At 46.4% G+C, this 23,415-nt stretch overlaps 1 protein-coding gene across 6 annotated transcripts in view; it reads right to left on the reverse strand.

Annotated features, from left to right (window-relative positions):
* Window positions 1-23,415, reverse strand: part of HECW2 (HECT, C2 and WW domain containing E3 ubiquitin protein ligase 2) — a 226,022-nt gene that overhangs the window by 43,634 nt on the left and 158,973 nt on the right. For all 6 annotated transcript variants that reach the window (XR_014795809.1, XR_014795810.1, XM_084893123.1 and 3 more), the window contains 2 exons: window positions 11,018-11,101; window positions 6,905-7,014 (listed from right to left, as the gene is read on the reverse strand). Coding sequence is in view for 4 of the 6 variants with exons in the window: in XM_084893123.1 (XP_084749249.1) it covers window positions 6,905-7,014; window positions 11,018-11,101 (194 nt within the window). In the remaining 2 variants the exon portion in view is untranslated. The remainder of the gene's footprint in view (window positions 1-6,904; window positions 7,015-11,017; window positions 11,102-23,415) is intronic.

Below are 23,415 nucleotides of genomic sequence, written 5' to 3' on the forward strand. Positions count from 1 at the left end.
AGACCCAGAGACAGAGAAGTGTTGATCTGACTGTCAAACCTCAGAGGGAAGGTAGGGGAGGGTGGGGGTAAGGGCGGAGAGATCAACCAAAGGACTTATGTGCATGCATATGGGCCTAACAGGTGGACACAGACAACAGGGGGATGAAGGCATGAGTGGACAGGGTGTGGGGAGGGAGGATGATGGCTGGGGTGTGGGGAGGGAGGCAGTGGACGGGGAGAGGGGAGCTGTATCCGTGTGGATCTGGAGATGCCGGCTGGGCAGGTGCATGTACAGGAGCGACACCCGGGCGGGCAGGGGCCTCGCTTCGGATGGAACAGGGAGGGGGGGGCACTCTTGGCCTGTGTAACCCATCTCAGCCCGACAGCAGCTGTCTGCGTGGAGCTGGCACAGAGGGCTTGGGCCTCACCGGGGCTCAGGGACGGGTTCGGTCACTCGGCTACTGATCACCAACGTGCCTAGACGTCTGTCTGCAGAGTGATGACTCTTCCACCCACAGAGCTCAGCGCCGTGTCGCAAAGCAAACCAATAAAGGGACCTGAGTGTCTGGGATGCAGAAGGGGCATGACAGCTCGGCTGCAGGTCAGTACCACCTGAGAAGCTTAACCCTCCCTGGCCAGGCCACACCCCAAACACATGCCGTCAGACTCTGGGGGTGTGGCCCGGCTAGTGTTTTACGGGCTCTCCACCCACTCCAGACGGCAGCCAAGCGTGAGAACCATTACCCACCACACACACCCTCCCCCGGGGACAAAATACCCACAAAACACCGGGACAGAATCGCATCCAGCGACCGACACTCCTGGACGCCCAGGGACAGGGCAGCGTGCCCCACGTCCACTCAGGGGTGCGGCACGGGGGCTGTCAGTGCTGCCGTCTACTAGAAAGAAAGGCCGACCAGCACACCCCGACAGCTGGGCGCAGACTCCGGATCAGTGACCGTGAGCATGACCGGGGGCCGGGAGGAGGAAAGGAAGGCACAGCAATCCAAGCACATCGCCCAGGCTCTGAAGAGAGGTGCTTCTGCGGGAGCTCGTTGCTTAAACAGAAACACAACCGCCCATCCTAGGCCGCCGCTGCGTGGTCTGAGATGCTTACGTAACAGGACAGGGGGACCCCATAATGCATTCATCAGTATCAGCACGGGCCTCAGTAAACCTGAGCTCTGACTCCACTGATGCTCAGCTCAAATGACTTGATTTCGGAGACTCTGGGGACAGACTTCGTTAAAGGCAAAAAAAAAAAAAAAAAAAAAAATGCTTCTGCTAATAGTTCTATCATGAAAAAGCCATTTACCCATGACTTCACGGCTTAGAAATGACAGGGAATTAGGCCACTGGCCCTTGCCAGACTCCTAATGCACGTCAGGTGCAATGCCAAGAAATTCCAGGGCAGGAGCGACGGGACGCCGCTCTGGAAAGAAACACGATCTTTCTGGAGGCGCAGGCGGCAGCCCCGTGCACACAGCTCCCAGGGCGGCTCTGGACCCCAGGGCGCGGCCAGAGCGAGCTCACGGTCCTCACGGACTTGGGGAAGGAAGTCAGAGTCAGAAAGGTGGATGTCACACTGAGGAAGCGACTCAATGAAGGGTGACTGCGTAGGGCAGTCAGCGCTGCGTTCGTTATTCGCAGGAAAAGATGTCCGTGAGGGACATTAGCGTGTTTTTTTTTTCTTGACCTCAAGTGCTTCCACACAGTGCCGCCCTGTCTCTACGTCCTGTTACAGAACGGCCTCGTCACACACTGACCACGGCATTCTCCCTGAGGAAACCCAGGAGGAGATTCTAGGAAAGTCTTGGCATCGAGCTTCGAAGAAGCCTGGGTCCCTCTGGTTATCCGGGTGTGCCCTCTGGTTATCCGGGCGTGCCCCCAGGAACACAGGCTGCCTCGAGGACTGGCGGCCCTGGCTGGGGAGCGAGCTCAGCCTAGTCCCTCCTGGTCCCAGGCCGAGCTCATGTCTACCCTGGTCCACTTCCTAAAAAAACCTCTATGACAGTTCCAAAAATCCTGCCAGTGAATGAGGACAGACTACCAAGCCGGGCAGTAACTTCTGGACGACTCCACCTTCTGGAACACAGCTCAGCAATGGAAATTAACAGGGAACACCCCCCCACACACACACACACCACACTTACTCACACTCACACACACTCACACTCTCACACACTCTCACACACACACCACACTCACTCACACACACACACACACTCACACTCTCACACACACTCACACACATTTACACACACACTCACACACTCACTCACACACACACTCACACACACACATTTACACACACTCACACTCACACACTCTCACACACACTCACACTCACATACACTCTCACACACACACACACTATCACACACACACACACACACTCTCACACACTTACACACATTTACACACACACTCACACACTCACACACACACTCACACCTTCAGACTAGCTGGAGGGCAGTGCAGCCACAGCAGTCTGTCTTCACATTGTGCTTTTTCCCCTAAGAGGAACAGGCCTTCGGGTCATTGTTTTGAGCTGGCTCATTTACATACTACTTGGGTTTCTTTTTAAAAGCCCTTAGGTAGTCTGGCCTCTCAGACTGGGGTGGATTAAAAGGGAGAGCAAAGGGCATGCCAGTGACGGGCACCCGGAGGGCACTGGGGCGGGGACAGGGAGACGAGCAGCAGCCACCACCTCTTAGCTGCGACAGACACACTGGGCCTCCCAACTCTCACAAGGGACACCGACAGTTCTATCATCTGATTCCCAGATCACATTGGGGGGGGGGGGGGTCAGAGTAAAGAGAAGGGGTGGAACCCCATTTCTAGAACAAGTGCAGAGAGACTCCAGGGAGGGTGGAGTGATGGGGGAAGGGAGAGGGGATAGGAGGGGAAAGGAGGGAGAGACAGGGAGGATGTCTGTGGGAAGAACAGGCTAGGAGATGATCAGCAGCTAAGATGCTGACTCCCGGAAGAGAGGGAAAGAGAATCCAATCCCTGTGGGGTGGGAGGAAGTGTTCCCTCTCCGCCCCCATGCCCTCAGGACGAGCCCCAGGGAGACCCGCCTGTGACCTGGGCTGCTGTCACTTCCAGATGGCCCAGGTCTGGCCAAGGGCCGCCAGCGCCGTCGATGGTCCCTCAAACCGCCCAGTCCCGGGTGCACTCAGAGCTCAGGGGACGGGGACGTCCACAGGAGCGTGCACACCTCCCACAGCTTTTGTTACACGAGGGATTCACTGCATCTACATTCCCAGACACGTGCAGCCACCCGAGGCCCTGAATCTGCGGCTGGGCCCGGATCAGACGCCAAACCACAGGGTGCTTGGAAGGGCTCTGCCTTGGGGGGCCTTGCTAAGGCCGGCCTGGCACCTAAGGTCCTAGGAAAGCAGAGCTTCCCGCTCCCAACGGGGACAGCCGTCAGCAGCGCTCTCCCGGCCAAAGAGCAGCGACAGGCTGCCCTGCGCTCCGGCGAGGACACGTGGACCGCTGCCCGGGCCTGGGCGCTCCGAAGAGACCATCAGCACGTACGATCGCCGTCATGTATGATCACAACATCACGCCCACGCCCTCAGGGGCTGGCATTCCAGTCTCAGGGAGGACCAGACGCGTCTCAGAACCCCTTCCCAGTGCTTTCCTGAGAACGTGAGAAACACCGGTAGACGGAGAGACTCTTCCACTTGGAGAACAGGAGGACATCGGCCAGCGAGCCCCCCCCACCACCACCACCGGGGGGGTCACGTGGAATCAGTTAGTGACCCCACACACCACCCCGCTGAACCCCGGTGGGCCAGAGGCAGGGGGCCGTTCTCCCTGGAAATCACCGCCACCGCCATCAGGGCCGGCGCGGGAGGTGTGCCCGGCCCTCCTTGTCTCTGGAACATGACCCCACACTGGCCTCCAGGAAGCACGTTCCTCCCACCAAGGCCTCCTCACGCGATGGGAGATGAGATGAAGAGATCTCGGCATCACGTCGCATGTTCACGCGAGCCAGTCTCCAGCCTGTGCTTGGGGGGATCTCAGAGGGACACCCCGAGATCTGTCTTTTCTCAGGAAGGGCGCCTCAGCAGAGGCCTGGGAGGAGAACGCTGGCTGGAATCAGTGACAACCACAGGGCTTCATTTCTTTAACTGGAAGCACCCGGTGAGACACAGCCCACCTGAGCGTCACCCCGGGCTCCAGCCCCGATCAAGACCCATGGGAATGATTAACTATCTAGTCAGCCGGCCCTGAGAGTCAAGGAGAAATGGGTTGGTAGGTTGCAGTTATTAACGGTTCAAATATTGGCAAAGGCTACTTCTCAGAATCCTATTTCCAAAAAGGAATAAATGAATAGGTACTGGATTCTGGTGTTGGTGTTCTCCAGCGAGGTTTCCTCCATATAACCAGGGCCTGGACCACTGTTATTCCCACTCGACAGAAATCCAAGGTCAGGGAGGAGTGGATCCAGGTGTCACACACAAAGACGAAGGCCAGCTGTGAATGATGGACCTTCCCCCCTGGATGCAGGCATCCAACGTCTGTGTGACACTGGAACTTACCTGCAGTGTCATCTAGGCTGTCTTTCCATCCGTAGCGTCCAGGCTGGTGTCCCTACTCCGTTCCCAAGCTGACCCCTAGCCTGGGCTGTGCCGCATGCTGCTCTGCCCCATTCGAGGGGCCACTCTCTTCCCACCCACATCGTCTGACCTCTGTGTGCCAGACACACAGACACTCTGCCTCCCCCTCCGAAACCCCCTCCTCAACGCCTCTTCTTCCAGGTAACGGTCCTGGCTTTCATTCCTTTCACGCTTTCTGAAAACAATCTTCTATGCACACGGCTTCTGCTTGACGTCCTCTATCATGCTGTCGCCGGTCCCATTCCAGTCGGTGACCTATTGTTTCATGGAAACTGCCCTGGCAAAGGCCATACCCGATTTCATCAATTCCACATGTCATGGCCTCTTCCTGGACCTCATCCCTCACGACACCTTTGAAAATGTGGTCCTGCTAACCACTCCCTCCTCCCTGAAACCTGGCTTCCATGAAAGGACTTTCCTAATTCTGTTCCAAACTCCACCGGCTCCCTCTCCTGCACCCTCTCTCTCCACCCATCACTGAAATACTGGGGTTTCCCAAGGGACCGTCTCTCTTCTCCCTTGTTCTCGTGTCTTCCCTCGTTCCTCTCCTCTCATCCTGGGCCCAGCTGGGCCCAGCCACCGCTTCTCCGGAGCTCCACGGCAGGCTTTTCCAGCTGTGTCTGGATATCTCCAAAGATTCCTCAGGAGACGGGTCCAAACCAAACTCACTTCCCTCTCCCCTCCAGCCTAACCCTTTTCCTTTCTCGGTAAATGGGGTTACGGCCTGCCTAGCAACCTAGGTGGTGAGGACCTCCGAACCTTCCTTACCGGAACTCAGAGTCCTGGTGTCTCACGTCTTTCGAATTCATTCCCTTTTCTCTAGCGTCAGGAGTCCAGCTCTTCAGCATGTCCCCTGCATTGACACAACAGCCTCCCAAATAGTTTCTCTGGTTCTCGTCTCTCATTTTCTAATCCATCCTCTGTACCGCCACCACACTGGTCTTGGTAAAACAGGGTGCTCCTCTGTTTATGAACTTTTAGGGGCTCCCCATGGACTATACAAGGTAAGGCATCGATGACCAACAGGCCCTAGTCCATCTTTCCATTCTGAGCGCTGGGAACTTGCCTTCCCTGTGCCCTAAACTGGGACCCTGCTTTGGTGCCATGAAGGTCCGTCTTCCTTCGGTCTCCCTGGGAAACCCCTCTCCTCATTCTTCAGGGTTCCCCTTCGTACCTGGTCTCTTCATCTTTCCCTAAACACCCCACCCCTGGTCTTCACGGAAGACGTGTTCCCACATCTGTTCCCACACATTCTTCCACATGGGACGGACCACAGAGCTTTACAGAGTCCTGTGCTGACTCACTGGAGCACCAGGAGCCCTTCAAAGGCAGGGAGTGCCTTACTCATCTTCGCAGCACCAGCGCTTCGATCACAGAGGATGTTCCATAAACCTGTGGTGAGTGAACCCTTTCCGGTGTGTGGCGTGCAAGCCGGCTGGAGCTTCATTATCACAACAATATGTGAAAACACATGTTACATATCAACGAACACAGAGCAGCGCTTCGCAAAACATGTGGAGTCTGGATTCCCAGGAGCATCGTTTTAAATCCCGAAAGCTGTTAAAGTGTGAACAATGCATTGCCTATAATGAGGACAAGACAGCTGATTTACAGCATCATGGCTACCCTCCTTTAAAAGCACTTGCTGAGCTGCGTTTTCTACCATTCATTCATTCATTCATTCGTTCATTCGTTCCTCTGTCCATTCACCCCTTCATTCATCCATTCACCCCTTCATTCACAACATACCTCCTTCAAAAGGAATTTGAACATAAACATTTTCGTTTGTTCATCTATCACACACTCTGTCTGCCCACGCGTCCTCCGTGGTCCCATCCAGTGCAGGTCATGACTTCTGCAGGGAAAACTCTCCGAGTCCTTGAGGCTGACCACTTTCAGTTCTCTATTGTTTCTTCAAAGTAGAGATTTCTTTTTATTATTCCTTGAATCAGCCTCCTAACTAAAACCTCTTAAAATCCAAAAATCTAGCATAATAGTCTGTGCCTTAACGTTTGCCGAGGCACATCAGGCCCTGCAGAATGACGAGTTCTGTGTCTGACGAGGTCACTCGGCGAACCTTGACCTCTCTATTCTGGCATGTCATTACCGCCTATCAGCATGAATTCCCCCGGGGAACAGGCCAGCGGCAGAGGACAGGGTGGGCCAGAGGGCATGCCCCTGGGCTAGCCCTGAAGATGCCCCCGCATTGCCCCGCACCGGCCCTGGTGCAGAACAGAACCTCTGACCTGGGGCTCGCTCCTCGGAGGTCCCGGGAGCCGCAGGCGGACTCACCTGGCGAGTTCTGGGGAGAGGACACGGGGGAGCCGCGCGGGGACTGACAGTAGCTGGGGTGGAGTAAGGCATGCGGAGGCACATAAGACATTATCTCTTCTTCAAATAAACTGGGGAGAGACAAGAAACAGAATGCGCACTTTAGCCAACGAGGTGGGGACACGCCTGGTTTCCACACTGAGACAGCCGCTCTCTCCTCCTGGCCCGTCCCGCCCGAGGCCTCGGCCCCGACCCCCGGGAGCGCTGTCCCCCTGCCTGCTGGCCAGTCCCCGCACAGGCTGGCGACTGCAGCCACTTCGGAGAAACCTGTGGTCACTGGTCTGGGTTCCTACCGACTCCAGACAGTGCCGGTTCTGTCTGCCACTTTAAATGTGCGAGTTTGCGTTCACATGTTTGTGTGCAAGAGCACCTGGGGGTTCATATTTGGGAATAAGATCCCAACACAGCAGACATCTGTCCAGAGCCCCTTGAGGACACACAAGCATGTTCCACAACTTCCTCCGACGGACAGGCAGGGGTCTCAGCCTTCGGAGCGCAGGGCTTAAAAGGAGCGTTCAAAGCAAAAGAAAACACCGTGGTTCTTAAGTCGTCAGCCCCCTGGCTGAGCCTGGCTTTCTCACGGTTTTCAAAGGTGAGGGTTCTGAGGTCCAATGACCCAACCCTGTATCTGCTGTCCCTCCTGGTCTTCTAACAGGCAGCCAGCAGATGTCTGCTCTCCTGGAATCCCACGTCATACATATCATGGAAAGGAGATGCAGTACTGATTGCACTAACTCAAACAAACACTTAAAATAGAATGAAAACAACCATTGGGGGGTTTTAAATTAAGAAGTGGACGTAGGTTTGCTTTACACTCAGCCAAGTCTAAAACCGGCTCCTTGTTCTCAGAAGACATTCAGAAAAAGTGGGAGAGAGTTTCACCTGGTCAGGGCTTTTCAGAAGGGCCTCCCAAGGCCCTGCTTCCGAGCCCAGCGAGGCTGCCCTGCCCCCACACCATCCGAGGATGCGGAGTGAGTGATGAGGAGGACAGTTTTGGGTGCCATAACTGGGGGAGGGGTGCTTCTGCTATCTGGTGGGTAGAGGCCAGGATGCTGGCGAGCATCTCACAGTGGACAGACCAGCTTCCTGCCACACAGGCACATCCAGCCACAGCGGTCGCGCGGCCGAGGCTGGAAAGCCCGGGGTGGCAGTGGTGCAATGACAACTCCTTGGTCTTTCTGTCCCTCTTCAGCCACATGCACACATCTGTGAGACCGGCCGTGGTAGCAAAGGCACTTTTAGACAGGATGCTCTTTAGAGCCATCTTTCCACTTTTAAACTGTAGAGGTCAGGACATTTGGAAACAGAAGCGGTAAGGAATCACATGTTTAATATGTAATTAGGCCCTGAAATGGTCATTTCTCTTCTTCAGTAACTCAGTAGTCCTTGGAAAAATGTGATGTTAAAGTGAATCACTAGTGAGAAGTCCCATGTAATGGTTGCTATCACAAAGTCCTAGCTAAATTAATTGTAAAGTGGGGATCAGCACCCTCTCCTCAGACATCTACACCTGTTTTATTTTTACTTCAGACAAACATGCATGCATACGTGTAGATCTGTGTATATGTATAATTGTGTGTGTATATATATATATATATATATATATATATATATATATCTGCATGTGTGCAAGTATGCATATGCAGTACCTTTTGTTCCCCTCTTTCATGACCTTAATAGATATCCTGCCATAGTTTTATATTTTGCAACACATAGGCATAGATAAATATATATATTTAGCTTTGCCTAAAGCACTGCTAAGAATTACAATAGCTATACGTGCTTAGCATCCTTGGACATTTTGCTCAGCAATATAATTCTGAGATTTGTCTGTGTTAATATATAAGAATGTAGTTTATTATTTTTACCTGCTATGCAGCAGGTCATTCTATGAACAAAGTTTATTTATTCCCATCTCCTTTGACAAATAGTCACTTCTCCCCAGCTTTGTGCTTTTATCAGTGATGGTGCAGTGAACATCCTGCCTAAGTCACCTTGTGCATATGTAGAAGAGTTTCTTAGTGTAACCATGGTAACATATCTGAAATGAGAACTGCTCAGTCATAATGTAGGTGCCTTTTTAACTATAGATAACATTGCCGAACTGTATTCTAAAGAGGGTCTAGAAATGGCAATCCCACCACATCTGGGCAACAAAAGAGGCCCAACTTCTTATTTGGTGTTATGAGGCTTTGCACTTTCTTTCAAATCGAACAGTGTGAACTAGTATCTCATTATTTGAAGCTGAATTTGATGACTGCTAGCATCTTTCCATGCTGTAATGGCTACTGTTGCTTGAGTTTCTATGAAATGTCTTTTGATAGCCTTCACCCATTTTTCTTTTAAATTGATTGAAATGCATTCTTTATGTACTTATGATATCATTTTTATGTGTTGTGAATATATTCTCCTAGTTTGTTACCTTTCTTTCTGTCTTTATATGTGGTGTCATTCATTATGTAAACTTTAAAATTCAAATGGAGCCAATTTCATTGATCATTTCCTATATGAATCCTCTAACAGGTATATTTTTTACATGAGTTGTTAGTGAAAGAATATATGAACCAGAATAATCAATAACAGATGCAGCAAGGTCATTTAGATACTCTTGGATTTCATGATATCTATATTGGAAAATAGCCTTCCACAAGTTTATTTTTGAATGGAATACTTTCCCAGAGCCGTGTCATCTGTCTCCACACTGCAGCCTGATGGCAATCAAGTCCATTGGACCAGGAGTGATTTCTCTTTTTAAGAAATAGACAACGTATAAAAACGGGCAAGTCTTGCCCTGTTAGCAACAGATCCGTTGCTTGAGTCGCTATTTCAAACTACTCAAACTCCAAAGCAAAATTAAAAATAAAGAACTAAGGATATCCCCCAAAAGTTTCAGTGATCATTAAAGATCATTTATTAAGCACCACAAGTAATACATTGTGTCTCTGTATTATTAAAATGATAAGCACATTTGATCATCCAAATATTTCCAACCAAACTATGATAGAAACACCATACTCCATATTAATCGACTAATCATCTTCCTATCTGGCACAGTATATCCTGTTTTCAGAACTAGCTCAGGACACCATAAGCAAGGCTCACCCTCTTGACAGAAAAGGAACCCCTCTACCGTAGGTCTTGTTCAGAATCAAGTGAAACGAAATCTTAATGGAAAGTGACTACTTCCCAATGAATTATGCCCCAAAAATCCAGTAAACTAACATTTTGGCTTTCGTTTTTAAAATATGGCAACTATCAAGTAGGCAGTTAGATCTTGATCTGGTCAAGATCATTATGAATAATATTCATGAGGTTGTTAGCCCTTTGGAATAAATAAAATATTGACTGATGTGGCTCAGCATGATCTGCTCTTCAGTTCTACGGAGGTCACACTGGTGGGGTGTCCCAACCACTGGGGGGAGCAGGCATTGTTTTATTCTGGCCTCCTCCATGTGAAGGGTAATACTGAAAATGAAAAGGGCTCTTGAAACCTGGCTACTTTCCCTTGAAACTATTCTACAATTTAAGAACAAAGCTACTCTCACCATCAGCAAAGAAAACACAATCGGTCAGTTTTATGAAGGGCTATCAAGTGGACAGTGAGTACCAGGGACCAAATTTTAACTTGATCTGATTTCCCAGACCTAAATTCTCAAGACCATAACGTAAATAAACACTATGGACTCAGCCAAAGGGGACCAAGCCCATTTTACACACACCCAAAATCTGAAAGAAGATACAAACGTGACCTCTTCTGCGCTGAAGGGTAAGCTGTATCTACCCTTCTGAGCCATTCTATGAATGGGACATCCCCTCCATTGGCCTCTACAGACCCGCCCCTGCTCTAATACCACCTCCTCTACCAGCAGAGCAAACCCCAAACCAGACACTCCGTGATGGGAAAGGAAAAGGCAATCCGGAGTGAGGGACCATGACACCAGCACCCGCCTCTGCAACCTGGGCATTCCACAGGAACTCCAGAGTCAAGGCTACCAGTGCTGTCAAATTATTTTCTAAAATGCTCCTAATACCTGATAACAAGACCTTCCCAGTTCAAGAAGGAGGGCCACCTACCTCAGCAACATCACAAGGTCTGCATCACTTGAAAGACGCACCAATCCTGGGGTCCCTTCCGTTCGAATAAATTGGATCTTCTCCCTGTTCAAGCAGAGAAACAGCTCACAATGCATGCAGTCGATTTCTGAGACATAACTCAGTGCTTTAAGCACCAATTTTTTCAATGATGGTCACAAGGTTTTTGGGAATACCTATTAGTTGGCAGTTAGGGTGTGACACCCTAGAAACACACACCCAAGGCAGACATGGTCCTTGCCTTCAAGGACAACCTCACGGGGGTCAACATTGCCCAGTCCTCATGCTGGGAAAGATTCTTTTATTGCCTGCTACTTTGCTGCCCAAGTCCTACTACCGGTTGTAGCATCATCCAACCAAGAAAAATGCGGTCCCTGCTTTGAGTTAAGGCCTGTTGTGGGCTTGAATCTAATCAACTGTAGGTCATTCAGGCTGATTCGATGATATTTCAAATAGTGAGTGTGTGGGGACAGTCATTTATATTCCTGAGGGAATATCTTTAGTAAATTATGTGATGAGCGCATTCTTACTTGGAAGCAGGTAGCATCTATGCATTATATATTCAATATAAGAGCAGACAGTTCTTTCAAATAGTTGAAAATGTGAGACACTTTCAGTTACTACAGTTGGAGAGGCAGATTCTGTCTCTACCTGTGTAACGACACACATGCTTATACAAACTCATATCCAACACCACCATGTGCTCTATTCTACCATCATTCTATTACAGACATATGTGATAACATCAGGTGTTTTGTTTGTTTCATGAATCATGTTACTATTTCCAATTCTTTACATTAATCCAATTTTAATGAAAATGTTACTAGTTGGGCCCCCTGATTTACACCAGGCTATTTCAAAGCAAACCATATTATTTTTTATGAAATGAGAGGAAAAAAATAAGAGCATAAATTATGATACTGAAAGCATTACATTTGATAGGAACATTGGGCCAACATAAGCATGTCTTACTTTAAGGGCTAACAATGTATCTGGATTCCTGTATACCATACTATGAAACAGCAAGTATTTAAGCAATTATTTAGATACAAGTATCTATCTAATAAAAGTATAATATGCAAATTGACCATCACTCCAACTCACAAGATGGCCACCCCCATGTGGTCAAAGATGGCTGTCCCCATGTAGACACAAGATGGCCACAATGAAATGGCTTGCAGGAGAGAGCAGTTGTGGGTGATCAGGCCAGCAGAGGAGGGTAGTTGGGGGTGACCAGGCCAGGAGAGGAGTTGAGGAGGAACAGGCCTGCAAGGGAGGACAGTTGGGGAAGACCCAGGCCTGCAGGGAAGGGCAGTTGTGGGCGATAAGGCCAGCAGGGGAGGACAGTTAGGGGTGACCAGGCCTTCAGAGGAGGGCAGTTGGGGGCAACCACACCTGCAGGGGAGGATAGTTAGGGGTGACTAGGCTGGCAGGGGAGGGCAGTTAGGAGTGACCAGGGCGGCAATGGTGGGCAGTTAGGGGCAACTGGACTGGCAGGGGAGCAGTTAGGCATCAATCAGGCTGGCATGGAAATGATTAGGCTGGCAGGCAGAAGCAGTTAGGGGCAATCAGGAAGGCAGGCAAGCTGTTGGGAGCCAACAGTCCTGGATTGTGAGAGGATACAGGCTGGGCTGAGGAACACACCCCCTACCACACCCCTTACTCCCCCCCCCCCCCCCGTGCACAAATTTCATGCACCGGGCCTCTAGTTTATTTATATTTAGTTCTTATCTATAGAGCATTTCATTTCCCTGTTTACTATTTTAGTAAAATTCCACTGCAATTTACATTTCCAAATTCCAAACTCTCTTTTGAGATACGTAGAGGCCTGAAGGCAATGAGGTGGAAGGTGAGGTTTAATTGTTGAGACAAAATAAAAATCCCTAATCACAGAAAATCACTGAATCATTTCTCTCAGCCACACAGCTTGCTAGATAAACAGCTCAGTTTCTGGCTTCTTCTGGCTAGATCATTTTACAGAACATGTTAGCATATGAAGCAGCTAACCTTTGGTATGGCCAGTTTTGTCTGTCCTTCACTGCTATATATATATATATATATATATATTATGGCAGGCATGTATGTATAATAAGAAAGCCCAGCTCTCTTCTTAATGCTATTTGGAGGCTCCAACCAATCAGAACATTTCTCCCAAGTATTCAAATCACATGTCTAAAACACAGGATGAAAACCAAGGCCCATTATCTGGTGAATGATTTTTTTTGGGGGGGAGGGGGGGAGGTAAGAAATATAAAAGTTGGTTTAAAAAAGCTAACGATGAAAAAGCTATCTTGGAGAAAAAAATAAACAATAATTTAAACAAAGAAGTACTCTTTGAGGGCCAGTAACACTATACTTTGATCTTGAAGAATCAAAATCTATCTCCAACAAATAACCCATTTATCTCCTCAGCCTATCATCACAGTGAACCAGGCAAACAGATCAAAATCAGAAAGCAAACAGGCTGAGCTCCCCCCCAACTTCTCTGCCTGGAGGTACCCGAGTGGGTGCGGCTGTGACAAGGCTATCACGCTCTGGACTGCGGCCTGTGTGTTTCCTGTGAATAAGGAAAAGATCACAGTTCTGAATCACCAGGGTGACGGGGTGAGGAAAGAAAAGCCCAAGACACCCAAGGAAATGTGCCACGTGGGAAACTGTTCACCACATCCCAGATATTAACTCTTTAGCAGTGAAGGTCACGCGTCTGACTCTTCAGGCAACAGCAGAGCAGAGGCAGGCTGAGACTAGCTCCCTGCGGGACCAGCTAACTCAGCACAGAGACAAGTTATGGGTCTTATGCTTCCGGGAACAAGACACTGGAGCATGTCATCTGATGTACATCAGACCACTGTGTACTTTCTTATACTAATATCCACCTGTTCTCTCAGCGTACATTTTCTGAGTGCCTCCTATGCATGAAGTGCGGTACCACACACCAGGAATCCAATACATGATAAGACACACCCTCTTGCCAAAACCAGTTTGGCTCAGTGGATAGAGCGTCAGCCTGGGGACTGAAGGGTCCCAGGTTCGATTCCGGTCAAGGGCATGTATGTTGGTTGCGGGCACATCCCCAGGAGGGGGAGGTGCAGGAGGCAGCTGATCGATGTTTCTCTCATATCAATGTTTCTAACTTCCTATCCCTCTCTCTTCCTCTCTGTAAAAAAATCAATAAAAATATTTTTTAATTAAAAAAAAAAAAAAAAAAGACATGGCCCCTTTCGCAAAGAATTCGAGGCACCGTGAAAGAGATTTCTCTTTCAATGGGCAACTCTAGGATCACAGGAAAATACTGAGTTCCTTTCAGCTGGCTGAACTCTGGTTAGGCCTGATGCCCACTCCCATTCTATCAACTCCTTCCTAAAGCCTTTTAGGGTAGAAACAAAGTAGGCCTTGGTCCAGGGAACAGGCCAAGGCTGAGAACGAGACAGAAGTCAGCAGCTCTACTCAGAAATGTCACCAATCTTTTCTGAGAAATGAAAAAAAAAAAAAAAAAAAAATACGGGAACTACTTTCTTGTCCTTGGGTATTTGACCAATATTCTATAGACCAGCATTTCTCAAACTGGTGTTCTTGTCTACCAGAAATCTACAGACAAAATCTTGCATTCTGGGCCAATTAAAAAGTGTTGTTTTCACTTTGATAACCAAAACTGCTGATATGGAAGGAGGAAAGCATATGTTAGATAATCTCCTGACTTCAGTTTTTGACTGAACACAGCCCTGTGACTTTGCCTCCCATGTTTGCATTTACAAGACAGTTGTTGCCAAGTGATCAGAGATCAACTTCAAAGCCTCAGGGCCAGGCCCCTAGGTCTGTGACAAGGCCTTAAAGGTAAATTCGATGATACAAGGACCCTTGTCTACCACTGCTGCACAATTCTTTCCCAATAGAAAACACCAAGCTTTTCTCCTGTAGCCTTAATTTGCATAATGACAATGCTGAAGTGAGGCTAAGTAACATATCTCCAGGTTGCCATAGGCTAAGGAGAAAACAAAATAGATGGGTGTGGAAGGTAAGTGAGGTATTTATACTAAAGAAAGCTAAAAGATGTCACAATTCATTCTAAGAACAAAGGTTTTACAATAGTTTACAATAGAAAAGCGGCAGCAGGATCATCACAGGGTGCAGTTAAGTCCACATTGTGTTTAAGGGATACAATTGAATGAATTCGCTCATCAACAGGATGAATCGGCAGGTGAAATTTACGCTATTCGCTATTCGTTAAGAAGGAAAAATGGTGACCACGGTAATGCCACAGATGCTGTGGTGGCTGCAAAATCGCAACAATCAAGACAAACACAGCTGAAGCGAAAAGCACAAAGGTCCCAACGTTGGTGATTTGGCCTCTGAGTAACCACGTCTCATTAGTTCAAGTGTGATTGATTTTTTTTAAAATTTTTACTTAATTTATAGGTCTCTTGGTTTTATAGTTTACAAAAGTACAGAGACAAAAAGGTTATGCATAGTTTACACTGGCACACGTTTATGTTTCATTAAAATAAAAGTGGTTCAAGTCGACACTGTAGATCTGCCATATTTCTTTTCCTTTTAGAGTGAGAAGTAACAGATTTGGCTCCTAACACATTTCCATGAGTTCACTCAGTGTCTGAAATGAACTAACAGGTTTGAGAAATATTGTTAAAGATACGATGACCCTTACTAGGGGTACATCTGAAAGTTACATGAATGTGTCTATTCGGTTTTATTTCATACATGCATAGAGTTATGAGGACTCCGACAGTCCTCTCATTTTTTTCTTTACTGCCTCCACCTTAAAGCCATGTCAGTGGCTTCTAATGAGGATTAAGGTTACATTCAAATAATGGTTTACCATGTGAACTTCTCTGCATGGCCGCTGCTCCTCTCTGTGCCCTCTGGGGTACATCCCAGCACTTCCTCCATCGAACTTTCCCACAGGGCCACGCGCTGGAACTGAAGTTCCTTTTGAAACTTGAGTATCTCGAGGGCAAAGCCCTTCCTTCCTCCTTTGCTTGTATGTTCCCCAAGTGCCTACCACGGGGCTGTGCACACAGCAGTGCTCAGTAAAATGCAAGCCGGGCATCAGAACAGTGAACCCCAAAAGGACAGGCTCGGCCCCGAACAGATTTCCCTGAGTCCCCTCAGTGTTTGGAAGAAACTATCTGGCCATCGTTTTGTTTGTTGTTGTTGTTGTTGATGTTGTGGCAGAGAAAAGACAATCAGAAAGAGGACCTCAGGTTATTAACTCAAACAGAACCCCCTGAGGGACAGAACCCCCCGAGGGACGTGCAAGGACAGTCAAAGAAGCAATCCCTTCTAAAACAAACTCACAACCATGGTACGAGGCTCAGCTGTCTAGTGAGAACCTCAGGAGAAAGTCGCTGGCTACTGCTGTCTCTGTGATGCCCACAGTAATTAGCCTTCTGCCACCACTTCCTGCAGCACAGAGAATCACCCCAGAGGAAAAACCCCAGCAGAAGATCACTTGAGGACAATAAACATAGACTCAAGACCGGAATTCCCACAGAAAAGACTCCCACCGGAACCAGCCAGCATTTTGTTGAAGTTGAAGAAGGGCACATGATCAGGAAAGACCAGAAGCGTCGAAACCACAGAGCTCCGGGTCGCAGGCTCTGCGGCACACACGGATCCTGCAGACACAGCTCGGGAACACCTTCAAAAACACACGGGTTTTTAAAAACTCCCCCAGGGCCCTTTTAGAGAAATCCCCAGGACTTCTCTAATGCCCGATGCCCAGGAAGGAAAATGAGCACCGATGGTTTATCCACAGTCTTTGCTGCAGCCACAGGGTCCAGTCTGACTTGTATAGAGCCCAGCAGTGACAGGATCAGCTTTCCTTTCTCCATCCTAGTACAGAGGTTAGGTTTGGAAATATTGGTCCATACGGTCATAGGATACTTATGGACACACAGACGTGACATTAACCAGCCATATGTTTTTGGGAAAATATTTGTTGTAAATGGATATGAATCAGTTCCTTGATAAGAATTTAAAGAGTTACTTAGAACTATCAGACAAGAAAACGAAGAACACAATGCATCTACAATTGTATCAAAGAATACCTAATAATCACACAGCTGGCATGGCTCAGTGGTTAAGCACCGAACTATGAACCAGGAGATCATAGTTTGATTCCTGGTCAGGGTACATGCCCAGTTGTGAGCTCGATCCCCTGTGTGAAGTATGCAGGAAGCAGTTGATCAATGATTCTCTCTCATCATTGACGTTTCTCTCTCTCTCTCTCTCTCTCTCCCTTCCTCTCTGAAATATATATATATATATATATATATATATATATATATATATATATATATATATATTTTTTTTTTTTTTTTTTTTTTTAAATACCTAGGAATAAATTTAACCAAGGGAGGGCACTTAGGGGTGACCAGGCCTAAGGGGGAGGGCAGTAGGGGGAACCAGGTTGGCAGGAGAGGGTAGTTAGGGGTGATCAAGCCTACAGGGGAGGGCAGATGGGAAGAAACAGGCCTGCAGGGGAGGGCAGTTGGGGGGAACCCAGGCCTGCAGGGGAGGGCAGTTGGGGTGGACCAGGCATGCAGGAAAGGTAGTAGGGGGACACCAGCCTGCAGGGAGGGGCAGTTAAGGGCGACCAGACTGGCAAGGGAGGGCAGTTAGGGGCTACTAGGCTGGCAGGGGAGGGCAGTTAGGGGCAATCGTGCCAGCAGGGAAGCAGTTAGGCATTGATCAGGCTGGCAGGGGAATGGTTAGGGGGTGATCAGGCTGGCAGGCAGAAGCGGTTAGAAGCAATCAGGCAGGCAGGCGAGTGGTTAGGAGCCAACAGTCCTGGATTGTGAGAGGAATATCCCAGATTGGAGAGGGTGCAGGCTGGGCTGAGGGAAACCCCACCACCACCACCCCATGCATGGATTTCGTGCGCCGGGCTTCTAGTAAATAGATAATACAAGAATAAACTGTTTGCATACTCACAACTGTAAACCTACTTTTGCCACACCCTGTATATCCAGAGAAACCCCAAACAGTAATTTGAACGAATACACTATGTGTTCACTTCAGCATTATTTACAAAAGCCAAGCTATGGAAGCAACCCAGGTGCCCATCAACAGACGTAAAGTGGAACAAATACACAATGGAATAACATTCAGCCATAGAAAAGAATGAAATCCTCTCATTTGTGATAGCATGGATGGACCTAGAGGGTATTATGCTAGGTGACGTCTGTCAGTCAGAGAAAGACAAATGCCATTCAATTTCACTTACACATGGGATCTATAGAACAAAATGAGCAGAGAAACAAAATAGAAAGAAACTCATAGACACAGAGAACGGAGTGATGGTTGCTGGAGGGGTGGGGTAGGTGGGTGGAAAAGATGAAGGGATTAAGAAGTACAGATAGGTAGTTGCAAAATAGTCATGGAACGTAAAGTACAGCCTAGGGAATATAATCAATAATATTGTAATAACTATGTACTGAGCCAAGTGGGTCCTGAACATATTGGGGGGGAACACTTTGTAGAGTATGTGATTGTCTAACCACTAGGCTGTACACCTGAAGCACTGAATGTAAACTATAATTAAAAAAATAAAATTGAAACGTAAAGAGTTACTTAACTCTCTTTGCTGGCTTCCTCATTTTGAAATAAACATAATTATAGTGCCTGCCTCAAAGGGTTGTTTGTGGGAAGGATTAAATGAACGAATAAAAATGAAATACTTAGCATGGAACCTTTTTCATGGTGGCACTAAATAACTTTTAGCTATTGTGTATATTATTAAGTAGGCCTCATAATTATTTATTCATTTTTCAATAGCCAGTAAGATTTATTGAAAACAGGATCAAATCAGAAGCCTTGTGACTGGCTCCTTTTTCTGTCTCTGCAGGTGGCTTTACCCATGCTGCTTGTTTTGTTCGTGCCACAAATATTTGTTGAGTACTTTTATGATATGCAGTCTGCAAAATGATGGGCTCTCTGTAAAACTGAAACAACTCTATATCAAAGAGTTAACAAATAGGAAGGCTTTACATTTCTCATAATTCAATAGCCAGTGGGAAACATTATCGATAAAGAAGAGCCATTTTGAACTCTGAAAGTGGAGTTTAGTTATTACACAGAAGAATCTGGTTATAAGACACCATCCCTCAGGCATTCCAAGAGCTTGAACCTAAGGCCATCCTTCTGAGGAATGAATATAAAGGATAAACTAGAACGTATAGCGAGAGAATTTTATTTTCTTATGAATTATACTATTTTATTATGTATTTGATAATAGGTGTTTTAAAGAAAATATATTGAGGAATTGAAACTGGATTGTCTCCTATAGTTTTATTTTATAATAGCCATATATATTAAAAAACAAATAAATTAGTTAATATGAAGCAATTAGGATGAGCAAGCCAGTAAAAAGCTTGTAAAGAGACAGATGAGGATATGGCAGTGTTTTCTAAACAGTAATTAAAAAATGTCAAGACAAGGACAAAAAAAAAACCTCGAAGTACCAATTTCCGGAAAAGAATACTATAAAAACTAGTGGTTTCCCACATTTTGGTAATCATTATTTAGAAGACTTAAAAAAAAAAAAAAAAAAAAAAAACCTCCACCCACAACAGAAAGAAAACATAAAATGCTTTGGAAAACCTCTACAAAAAATGCTGAGTTCTTAAGTAAATAAGAAAATTTTATTGTAAGAAATGAAAGGGTTCAATACACACAAAAATGTTATAGAAGAGAAAATAGAAGAGTGTATTTTAATTGTATCCCAAGTAAATATAAGAAACACTCCCCATGAAAATCCCAACATATTATTTAAATATGTTTTCATTTCTTTTTAGAGAGAGAGAAAGGAGAGGGAGAGAGACATTGATCAGTTGCCTCTCGCATGCACCCCTACCAGGGATCAAGCCTGCCACCTGATATGTGCCCTGATGGGTAATCAAACCTTTGACCTTTTGGTCCGCAGGACAAAGCTCAGCCAACTGAGCCACACTGACCAGGGCTGAATCTCTATGTGTTTTAAAAGTTGAGAACGTTATTCAAAAGTCCATCTCCATAATGCAAAATAATGCTGTCAAGATGGCAGCACAGGTAGGTGCATGCTCCCATCCTCCCACAACCACCTCCAAGGTACAGCTAGTCTACAGAACAAACAGGCTTCAGAATCGCCTGAGGCCCAGCGAGCAGAATTCCTAGAGCTGAGGGTGTGGAGAGGCAGCCACTTCAAGGCTGATGCAAGCAGGCTAATTCCGCACCCACGTGTGGGGGCTAAAAATTAGGAGGGGTGTCTCGGCAAAGGGTCCCAGCCCCACACCAGGCCCCCCAGCCAGGGTTCAAGTGCTGGGAAGAGAAGGTCCTATAACTTCTGGCTGTGAAAACCAGCAAAGATTGTGGCTGAGTGAGGGGTGTGTGTGTGTGTGTGTGGGGGGGGGGGGGTGTTTTCTGGAGTCTCAGGCAGTTCCTCTTAAAGGGCCTGCCCAAGGACTTACTCCAACCTGCTCTCTCTGGGTCCTATGAGGATTAAAAGAAGGAATAAGATATTGACCTTGATTTCATGTAGCTTCCACTTGATTTGAAATATAAATACATAAGAATCAATATATTAGGGGGAAAAACAAGATATTTTAAAACACTTTAAGCACAGATGGTATACTATTATGCCATTTCTATGATAAATTATCAAAGTCATACACATAAGGCACCTGATTTTTAATATAATGACACCCTTGTGAGTCTGCAAGAATGTTCTCAGTAAAATGTGTCCCAAGGAACTGACAGCAATAACTAATTCAACACAGTACATTAAGAGTATCCCCATTTTATGTAGGATGGTGTGTATGAACAAGATTTTAATTTTAGGTTAGTTCCAAATATACTGCTTGCTACCTTCTGGTATAGGAGGAATCATAAGCAAAACAGAAAAGAAAAAAAAAAACACACACACACACAAAAAAAACAAGAGGTGTATCTATTTGAATTTCTCAAGAACAACACTGCTCTCTCTCCCACTTCCTTTCTCTTTGAAATCAATAAAAATATATTTAAGAAACAAAATTAAATTAAATAAAAGGAACAATGACAATATTAGATGCCTTGTTCAGATAGATCAAATCATCCGATTTCCCCTACAGTGGAGATTTGAAGAGATGCTAAGTTGATGTACATAATAATGTGAAGAACAGAGCAATCAGGAAAAAATTTACTACTGAGTTTCTGCTTTTTTGTTCGTGTGTGTGTGTGTGTGTGTGTGTGTGTGTGTGTGTGGTGTACTTTCAGAAGAACAGATCTTGATGTGAAGAGTGTGTGTGTTAGGGCTGGAGTTGGTAGAAAAGAGAGAAAACAGAGTTCTCCTTATTCAGAGATTAGCTGAAGAGGAGGATTTTGTTGTCTGTTCCTTTTGCTTTGTGGCCCAGAATCTGTACTCTCTCTCATTAGACATCTGAGGAGCTCCTTTCTCAGTTTTATTAACTAGGCCTTCTTACGCAAGACTCTCAGTGCCCCATGAATTGCTGAGTGGGTGCCACCGTACACAAACCCACAGATGGTAACATGCGTGGTTTGGTGATTTGGGTGGGATTTAGAGCAGTGTGTTTGTGAAGCTGGGGAAGTACTCAGACTCGAGGTAGAGGTCAACAAATGGGAAACTGGGTTTTCTGTGGAAGCAGCGGTGTCAGACTTAACCTTTAGAAGGTGATGATAAGCTTAGAGATGTGACAGGGGTGGGTGGGGAGGGCGAAATGGGTGGAGTCTAAAGGTACAAACTTCAGTGGTAAAGGAAACAATTCCTGGGGACGTGACAGACAGATGGTGACCTTAGTTCAGTGATTTTCACCCCTTCCCAGCTCAGGGCACATAAGCTTAGTACTAAAAGTCTGAAGCACACCAAGAAATATATTTTTTGCTGATCTGACAAAATAAATTGGAATAATTTTAATTTATTCACAATGGACAGATATTGTTGTACTGGCTGTTGTCATATATATATATATATATGGGAGATCCTCTATCTATCTATCTATCTTGGTTAATCCTCACCAGAGGATATTTTTCCATTGATTTTTTTGAGAGAGTGGAAGGGAGAGGGAGAGACAGAAAGAAACATCAATGTGGGAGAGACACATCATTGGTTGACTTCTGCACACACCTTGCAACCAAGGTACATGCCCTTGACCAGAATCAAACCTGGGACTGTTTAGCCCATGAGCTAATGCTCTATCCACTGAGCCAAGACAACTAGGGTTGCTGTCACTTTTTATTTGACAATCTGAGGGAAAAGAGGTCACTGCCCCTGTCTAAAATAGTATTGCAAGCACACCGGCTGAAAATTGCTACTGCAGTTAATACTGTGTTGCTTATTTGAAAGTTGCTAAGAGAATAGATCTTAAAACTCTCATCACAAGAAAAAATTCTACAACTATGTTTGGTGACAGATGTTAACTAGACTTATTGTGATGATCATTTGACAGGATATGCAAATATCAAATCCTTATGTTGGACACCTGAGACTAATATAATGTTGCATGTCAGAAATACCTCAGCAGAAACTGAGACAGACTGAGAACATCATAAGAAGAATATTTGGCAATTTATTTTTAAGTGAACAAATAATATATATACACTGAGTGGCCAATTATTATGATCTCTGAACACATAATAATCTGGCCACTCAGTGTGTGTGTGTGTGTGTGTGTGTGTGTGTGTGTGTGTTAGAGGCCCGGTGCATGAATTCATGCATGGGTGGTATCTAGCAAGCCTGGGCAGGTGGAGGGGAGATAGGCCTGCTGGTTGAACTCCTGGTTGAGGGGACAATTCGCATATTAGCCTTTTATTATATAGGGGAAATCATAATAATCTGGCCACTCAATGTGTATATATATATATATATATATATATATATATATATATTCACTATATGCAAAATGCTACTCTAGATATTTGAGCATAAAGAAGAGAAATAATGATTTGAATAACATCCCTATTTGTAAGGAGCTTAAAATGCAATTAAAAATAAAGAATAAAGGCTCAAAAGTCTAATTAAAGCACAGAAGTCATATAACCAAAATAGTATGAAGGATAACTTGACATATTACATGATTAAGTCTCTGGATCACAGCTTATTAAACCTGACAGTGCCTGTGACATGATAGAGAGAGGTTTTAAGAAGGAAGTGCTGAGCTCTACCCCAGACCTCCTGAATGAAACTTCTGGGCAGGGCGTGGAAGATCAGGGGGTTCAAATTCAGAGAAGGGAGAGGAGTTGGGGGCGATGAGACCGGGCATCTTGTACTTCCTAACGCTCCCTGGATGATCCCGATGAAAACAGCCTGGCACAGCCTCGTAGAGAAGAAGTGCTGGAGGGTCCCTGTGGGTCAGGATGGCACCCTGGGCAGGCCTACTCCTACCAGG

The sequence above is a fragment of the Pipistrellus hanaki genome (assembly GCF_964339955.1).
Source record: "Pipistrellus hanaki genome assembly, chromosome: 8".
Classification (NCBI taxonomy): domain Eukaryota; kingdom Metazoa; phylum Chordata; class Mammalia; order Chiroptera; family Vespertilionidae; genus Pipistrellus; species Pipistrellus hanaki.